Source organism: Sminthopsis crassicaudata, chromosome 2, assembly GCF_048593235.1.
Source record: "Sminthopsis crassicaudata isolate SCR6 chromosome 2, ASM4859323v1, whole genome shotgun sequence".
NCBI lineage: Eukaryota > Metazoa > Chordata > Mammalia > Dasyuromorphia > Dasyuridae > Sminthopsis > Sminthopsis crassicaudata.
In genome coordinates, this window is record NC_133618.1 from 660,372,930 (window position 1) to 660,381,332 (window position 8,403).

The 8,403-nt window shown below is 49.1% G+C and overlaps 2 protein-coding genes across 2 annotated transcripts in view; one reads left to right on the top strand and one right to left on the bottom strand.

Moving 5' to 3' along the window:
- SCAMP5 (secretory carrier membrane protein 5) overlaps positions 1–8,403 on the bottom strand; it is a 111,815-nt gene that overhangs the window by 77,587 nt on the left and 25,825 nt on the right. The gene's annotated exons all lie outside the window — the stretch shown is intronic.
- Positions 2,010–4,568, top strand: RPP25 (ribonuclease P/MRP subunit p25). Its single transcript, XM_074296951.1, has one exon. The coding sequence runs from the start codon at positions 2,391–2,393 to the stop codon at positions 2,991–2,993; it is 603 nt and encodes a 200-aa protein (XP_074153052.1). The 5' UTR covers positions 2,010–2,390; the 3' UTR covers positions 2,994–4,568.

Sequence of the window (8,403 nt, forward strand, 5' to 3'; positions counted from 1 at the left end):
AACTGGTCAGCTCCAAGTCCAGCTCTGAGGCTGGACACCCTGAGGGAGACCTAATTCATCAAACTGAACCTCCTAGAGAATAGTACTTCTCTCAGAACTGGGCTTTCCCCTTTCATTCATATCTATAGTCCTAAAGGAAATACTCAATTTTACCCCCCATCCTGGGGGGGGAGGGGGAGAAACAGGAGGTGGGGAGGATGACAAGCTTTAGTCCTTGGACTAGCTGCCTCTTTAGCAAATCTGGGAAGTTAAAAGGGTCAGCCAAGAAGGGAATAAGCATTTATGTAGGACTGTTATAGGCCAGATACTGTGCTATGTGCCTTAAAAAAAAAAAAAAAAATAGTATTTTTAAAAGCTTTTTCTTTTCAAAACATATGTATAGTTTTTAACATTCACCCAGAAAAACTTTGTTCTCAATTTTTTGCTCCCTTCCTCCCACCCCCTTCTCTAGACACCAAGTAATCCAATATCTGTTACACTTGCAATTCTCCCATAAATATTTCCAGAATTATGATGCACAAGAAAAATCTGATCAAAAGGGGGGAAAATGAGAAAGAAAACAAAATGCAAGCAAACAACAACAACAAAAGTGAAAATACTAAGTTGTGATCCTCACTCAGTTCCCCCAGTCCTCTCTTTAGATGCAATTGATTCTCTCCATCACAAGGCCATTGGAACTGGCCTAAATCACCTTGCTGAAAACCAAATATTATTTAATCTTCCATGATCCCCCTACCCCAGAGGTTCTTCTTGCCTTCTCCTGTCTGTGTCTACCCTAGAAAGGAGTTGTATTGTTCTTTGAACTTCTTATTCTCTCCTTTTTTCTTATAAAAAAAAATCTTATCCCAAAAAGGGTGCTTGGAAAGGGTGTAAGAAACTCACGCTCGGGGTTAATAGGCTGTAAGGGTTTGAGTAGTTAAAGATGCTGCTTAGTAACAGTGTGTAGTGCTATAACCCAAGGGTTCCCTTGGAGCTGTGATTTTTTCCTTCAGTCTCACTGACCCTCCCCGCGTTCTTATCCCTTGCGAATCTTCTTTCTGTCCTTCCCTCCTTTCACCACCAACCCACAAGCCATTCCAGTAACACTCCGGAAGTCCATGGTTGATCACCTGCCTGCCACCTGCTTGTTTCCTTCCCCAATTAGACCCGACTTTGAAGTAGTCTTTTATGAAAGGAATAGTGACTTTTCAGATGAGGGGACGTGGGGGGTGAGGAGATCTTACAGAGCCGCCTCCAAATCACCACGTAAAGCCACAGGTTGGACTGAATTAGCCTTTAGGTCACTCTCCCACGCTCCCGAAAGCCAATTTTCCAAGGACAGAGAATCTTAACATAGTTTGCATTTCTATAGCATTTTGAGCTTCCCTGGAAGGAAGTACAAGAGCGATTCTCTCCATTTCGCAGATGAAGAAACCGAGACTTAGAAAGATGAAGTGCTCAATCCAGTACTGAACGGCTAACTGATGGAGCCAACTAAATGATTTCAAGTACGGCGAGACTGAAGTATAGGGTTTGGGGTTCGCACACCGATCGATGTGGGCGCAGGAGAGTGGAGAACTCCGGTCCCTAGGGAGCCTCTCGGGAACTTCCCCTCCCCCGCCACCCCCTTCCCCACCAGGCTGAGCTGGGAGGGAGGAGGCCGTCAGCTGGGAGAGCCACCGCCGCTGCCTCGCCGCCTGCACTTTGCTGACGAGAGCAGATCCCGTCCTTGAGCTAGAGAGAACTCGGCAACTGAGAGGGCTGGGAGAACCAAGGAGCCGCGGGCTTTGGGAAGGCACCGAGCTCCGAGCGGACGGAACAGAACTCCACCTAGGTCCTTTTCTGTCCCTGCCTCGGCTCCCTCTCTTCCTGTCCCTTTTCCCCCTCTCCCATTCCCTTTCCCCAGATGGGAACAACTGAGAGAGAACTCTAGATCTAGGGTGGGAGTGAGGGGGAGTGTTGGGGGGGGAGAGAGAGAGAGAGAGAGAGAGACGGCGGGGGCGGGACCAAGGCGGGGCTGAGGGAGGGACAGCTCCAGCGGTGAAAGGAGCTGGGCTCCTGGGCAGTCTCCAAGTCTCGAAAGAGGAGCCGGGATGTAGTGGACCGGACAGAGTCTGGGCCAGCTGGGGGCTAGCGCTTTGGGGAGGGAGAGAGATTTGTCCGCCCCGTCTGGCCCCGGGACTGAACCTTTGAGAGGAGGCCCGGGGACTCTCGCGTCCAGACGGTCCCCGTGGGCGCCCCTACCCCGATCCGGGGGTGTCCGGTAGGGGAGGGGCGGGGAAATGATGGGCGGGGGAGCTCGGCGGGCATCCTGGTGCTGCCAGGGTCCCCCCGGTGACTAAGACGGGCGGCTAGCCCATGGAGGGCCCCGGGGGAGCCTGCTTCTTTTGCACGCCGCCCCCCGGCCGCGCATGGAGAACTTCAAGAAGGTGCGCACGGAGGAGGCGGACACCGAGGCGGAGAGCCTCGGGCCCTTCGCCGACCTGGCCCCGGGAGCCGTGGAGATGAAGGTGAAGGAGGGCAGTAAGATCCGCAACTTGCTGGGCTTCGCCGCGGCGCGCATGGAGCAGCCGGCCACTCGCACCATAGTGTTCAGCGGCTGCGGCCGCGCCGTCACCAAGACCGTCACCTGCGTGGAAATTCTCAAGCGGCGGCTGGCCGGCCTGCACCAGGTCACCCGGCTGCGCTACCGGAGCTTACGGGAGGTGTGGGAGAGCCGCCCGCCGCCCCCCGGTTGCCCGGGCCCCAGCCTCAGCGTGCACAAGAACGTGCCCGCCGTCTCCATTCTGCTCTCCAAGGACGCCCTGGACCCCGGGCAGCCCGGCTACCAGCCCCCGGAGCCCCGGCCCGACGCGCGGATCTGGGCGCCGGCGCTGGCGCCAGCGCCGCCTGCTGCCCCCGGACTGAAGAGGGGCCCCGGCTCGCCCGCGGCCGAGGAGAGGGCGAGTAAGAGGCTGCAGGGCCGCGAAAGGCCGGGCGCAGAGGGGGAGGGGAGCTGGGACGGTGCCGGCTGAGAACTCTTTGCTGCGGGAGTCACCCGTCTCCTTAAGATCAGCACGGTGGGCAGGCTCCCCTCTCCTCAAATACAGTCTTTCTGACTCGACCCTCATCACTGTCCTTTCTCGGACCATGCCCCGGAATGACCCTGCACTATCAGTCGCCTCTCCCTGAAAGGAGAGAGAAAGGCTCTGCGTTTGGAGTGGACCCCTTTCCCCTTCGCTGTCCTAAATACGATCTTCAGAGTGTTGAAAACCAATTAGCGGAGCCTCGAAACAGCCGCTGCCAGCCTGGAAGCCTGCCTTTAGTCCTTCTGACTTCGGTTCCAGCCTCCCTGCTTCCCGCTCCCTTCTCCCGTGGACCCGCTGGAGTGTCCTGCCGGAATGCAAGATGCCCTCCCTGGGCTCCTGGCGGGGAAGTGGGATATGGCCATCAGGTGTGGGTTCTGCCCCTCTCCACACAGCCATCCCTACTTCAGACCTAGGGGGGAAGGGGAGGGGGAGGGAGGGGCGTTGTTGCAGGAGCGGTTCTTGTGAAGGTAGAACAGGAATTCTTGAGAATCCCGAACATAGTTGAGGACATTTCTTCTGCCACAGGCCGGGTCCCCATTTGTGTCTCATCTCAGGGATGGACTTCGGGCCACCCAACTGACACTCCCAACCCCAACCAACACTTAATTCTGTTTCCCGATAGTCTCCCTCTTGACTCAGAAAGATCCACAAATCAATGGGAGATGAGCTCCTGAGAGATTCCGAGAGAGATCTCTTAGTCTGGATTCTCTATCTGGGACTTTTGGGGAGTTAAAGGTAAGGTAGTGGGGGAGAAAGGGGAGAACCAGAGACCAGGACACACGGCAAAGATGCATCATAGAAATCTGACAGGCAGCCTGGCATATTGGAGGGAGAAAGGGATGCATTTCCCACAGCCACACTTTTCTTACTTTATAGTTCTGTTTCCTTTGTAAAGAGATCCTGAAATCACATCATAGGTTTGGAAGGAGAGGAGAGTTCCTTCTAACCCCAGATTCAGGATAGGAGATGAGAGTGGGGGTGGGAGAGAAGAGCAGGGTGAATAAGTATTAACTCTAATGAAGAGCCAGGGGTTGAGGGAAGAGAAGGGTCAGGTAGAAAGAAGGTGGGGTGTTATGCAGGCTCCCAGGATCTCCAAGCTTTGTCCACCCCTAAAAGGAAAAGGCAGTCCCCTAACCCAACACATGTCATGTCAAAGGCAGAGTTTATAAAGAGAAACTTAGAAGCCAGATTTTTTTTGGGGGGGTTCTCTTTTTCCTGACTAGCCCTGAAGTGTGGAGTTAGTGAAAATCCTTGCTTCATGCATCGAGCCCCTAAAAAGCTTAGCTGGGAGACACTGAGCATTGGGAGAGACATTGGGAGGGAGGGAAGAAGGGGGGGGAGGATGGGTAGGCAGTTTGAGGAGCTGGGCCCTGAGAATAATGTGTGGTATGGCTGGCTGCAGTAACACCTTCATCTGGGAGCCCCTTCAATCACCCCAGAGAGACACTGTCAGTGTTATTGATGGTAGCTCCAGTGACTTGTGGCTCCTAGCTCCTTTGGAATAAAACACATAAACAAGAAGATAGGGGTGTTTGCTCTGGGATGATTTTCTCGCCCCCCCTTCCTTCTCATCTTTCACAGAGTGTTACCCCCATCTCCAAGCCTCAGGAAGTAGATAAAAGGGAGATATTTCACTCAGGCATAATATTCTTTCTGGGAGGAAGCCTTGCAGACTTGGAGGCTTAGTGAATTGGTGTAGCCTGCTGCCTTTTAAAACAAGGATCTCTGCCTCTACTTCCAAGAAAGGTGATGACTGATCCAAGCTGAGGGTAGAGGGAGGGTACTTGTGAGAGATGCTTGATAAAGAAGCCTAAGGGATAATCCTGCTTCCTATCCAGTTCTGAACACCTGCCCCTCCCTAGTTGTCCCAATGCGGAAGGCACTCTGTGCCTGAACAAAAATTAAATGGCAACCAAAGCCTATTCTAGATGTCTCACAAATTCTCTGGGTTTAGCTTCCAGTGTCTTCCCTACCCCCATTCTCAGTGGTAGTAAGTGAAGGGCTGAAATTGGAAATGAAAATAATTCATCCCTAGGAGGAAAGAGGAGTCAGAGCAATAGCTCTAGTAAGCTTCTGGTTCTCTCCTCACTGGTCCCCCCAACCCCATCCTACCCCAGACCTGTAGGATTCTTCTTCCCATTCCTTGTTAAGTCCCTGAAAGGCCTAAAACAGCCTCCCTGAAGTCAGACTCCCAGCCTCTTCTGAAAAGAGCTTCTTTTGTTCTGTTGTCCTTCCCTTTCCCCAGGGATCAAGGTGTCCTTTGGATCCTTCATTTCCCTTGCAGACCAACTAGACCAGCCTCCTGCCTCTGTATTCACACAAAGCCCTCTCTCTGGTGGAACTAGAGAGAATATCTTGCCCAGCCTCCACCCTTAAATCCTGCCTCAAACCCTTTTGTGCCCAGAAGGGCCAAGGACTACGTCTGGAAGAAGGGAGGGGGAGGGAACAAGCCCAAACTCACTGCTGGAAATTAATATTCAATTACAGAAGCTTCGGAGAAAGCCAAGGAATCAGTGTGGGCCCCGGGCTGATAAGTAGCTTGCCTCCAGCTTGAGAACAGCTGCCTGCTGAGAGATAAGGAGGCTTCCTAAGCCTGTCTTTCTCCCCCTCCCCTGCCTATTTTCTCTTCCCACTTGCACAATTCACATCTGTAGCTGAAATCTGGTATCTTCTTTACTGAGTGCTACAATCTGAAGGGGAGGGGGGAACCAAAATAAGTAAGAGGGCTTGACCATCCTTTCCTGCCCCATGATTACCAGTCCTCACCTGAGCCTTTGGGCATAAACTGCAGAATTCCTATATCCCTTTCTAGGTAGATCCATGGTTATGGGATCCTGTGTGGAAAGGAGATAAAGAAGAGGGAGGGAGGGGGGGAGATGGGAAGGACATTTATATCTCACATAGGCTTGGGGCTGACAGAACCAGTTAATGGATCTTACTGCCTTGATAGGAAAAACTGCCTTGATAGGAAAGTGACTTGCTGGCTATGACTTGAGGGGCACTGAGAAGCCTGCTCCCCCCTTCCACTCCAAAATGCACTCCCCAGACAGTTTATCATGAGTTCTGCCTAACATTTTCCTATTACAGCTTACTCCCTTTGGCTCAGCATTGGCCACCTCCTTACACTGCAGATCCTCTTCTCCCTGACTCAGCCCCTCCATAACCCAATCCTTCCTATTCTAGGGTAACAGATTCTCTTCAGAGTTGGAGAGGGAGGAAGGTTGGGATAACTTCCTTAAGGAACTGGGAAGGTGGTGGTAGATATTAAATTTTTTTCACTAGGTCCACCAGGAAATAGTCTTGAACAAAAGAAGAAAAAAAAAAAAGATAAAACAAAATTATCATCAGATCCTCCCAACCTAAAGGTACTCTGGATTGTAGGAAAACTAGAGACTATGGTCCTGAAGAACTGGATGAAGGAGTTTGGGATCTTTAACCTGAACTTCATATTCCTTTCATAATTACTATCTTTCGATCATTTGCTGTACATGTCATGTAGAAGCAGTATAAGATTTGTTCTATTTGGTTCCAGAGAGCAGTTAATACCAGCAGCAGGAAGAAGAATTCAGGTTTCTATTCCATATGAGTGGTTTCTAAAAAACCACTAGGCAAAAAAATGGAATGGGCTACCTTAAGAGCTAATGATCTTCCCAATAGTGACCTTCTGGCAAACTGGTTTATTCTGCTATCAGAGGAAGGTCAAAGAGATTTCTTTGTAAGATGGAAGGATCTTCTTAGTAAGACAGAGAGAATACAATAAATATTTATTAAGCATAAACTTACATAAGCATAAAAAGAAAAAAATACTAACTGCAATTCTATAGAGGGTCGGTGTTCAAATGCTACCTCTGACTCATTTAATCTGTGTGACAATGAAGGTCTGATTCCTCATGCAATTTGAGGAGACTAAGCTAATTAATAATAATTCGTAATTAAGGTTCACAAAACAGTCTACAAATATCCTCACAAGTCTAGGAGGCATGTTCTATTATCATTATCATTATTATTATTATTCCATCTTACAAATGAGCAAGATAAAAAAGTCCAAAGGAGAGCTGCTGCTGTGTTAAAAGAAGGTGAAAAGGGCTGATCAGTGCAACCCCAGAAATTAAGGTTCTGTAAGGAGCTCTCTCTACCTTCCAAAAAGAAGAAGGGGCCCCAGAGGCTGAGGTTTGATCTAGAGCTAAAGAAATCTAGAATGAAGTGATTCCTGGGAGCATGATGGAAAGTCCAGAGCCCAGCCAACTAGCACCCATAGTCTACATGACTTCACAGCCTTAATCCTAAAATGCTCTCTGCAGCAAAAGTCCATCCTTTCCACATGCATATTGTACTGATAATGTGTCTATAGCCAACTAGATGATGCAGTAGAAGAAGTGGAAGGGAGGGGGACAAACATTTCTCACCATGGAAGGGAGATGATCCAACCAGCATGAAGCCTTTCTCTAAGTTTGTTTATGTATCTTTCAGTCCATTTTCCAGAAGCTTTGCTTTCCTTCTTGACTTATAAACACTTTCCTTAACTCAGGAGCCAGACCTGCTTTGTTCAAATCTGCCCTCAGATACTTACTGGCTTTGTGACCCTGGTCAAGTCTCTTAACCCTGTTTACCTCAGTTTCTTTATCTGTAAAATAAACTGGAGAAGGAAATAGTCAACCTCTCCAGTATACCTGCCAAGAAATTTCCAAATGGGGACACATAGAATAGGACATGACTAAAATGAACAATAGTGTGGCTAAGATTCAAGAGACCTAATGGCTAGATAGGGAAGCAAATATTTAAAAACCTTCTCTTTAGTTCAACTGAAGATATTAAAGGAAAAAAATTCTCAAGTCTAAAATCCCTTCTAGATTTAGCTAAAAGATGGATATTTTATCAGCATTTAATCAAATGCTTCAGTAAACAATATCTTTCCTAAAATTCTCCTTCCCCCATTCTTCTCCTTGGCATTCACTCCTTTCTTTAAGGAAAATGTCCCCTGATACTCCACTTTTTCTTAGCGTAGTAGACATCTAGTGGACCTCTAGTGGGCCTTCATCATGTGTACATGATGGCCACATAGATTATCCATATTGTCATCTTTACTGGTAATACCTATTGGAAGCTGTAATGGTTAAACATAGTATCCAGCCTGATGGTCAGATAGCAAGTGACAAGACCATTGACAAATGGTTTTCAACCCTTTCTTCAGTGAATTTTCCCTGGGCTCATGTTGGTAGCTCTAGTTAGAACTATTATTGAGGAAGCTCCTACTGGAACCCATTACCAGCTTTTCCACAATGAATAACTGCTCACTGGCAAGGAGATGCCACCAATCACAAAGGCAATCAAGCTCTGGACAGAATTCAGAAGCTTG

What these genes read in the sequence shown, in the direction of transcription:
- RPP25 (XM_074296951.1), top strand. Translation starts at nt 2,391, where the DNA reads ATGGAGAACTTCAAGAAGGTGCGCACGGAGGAGGCGGACACCGAGGCG.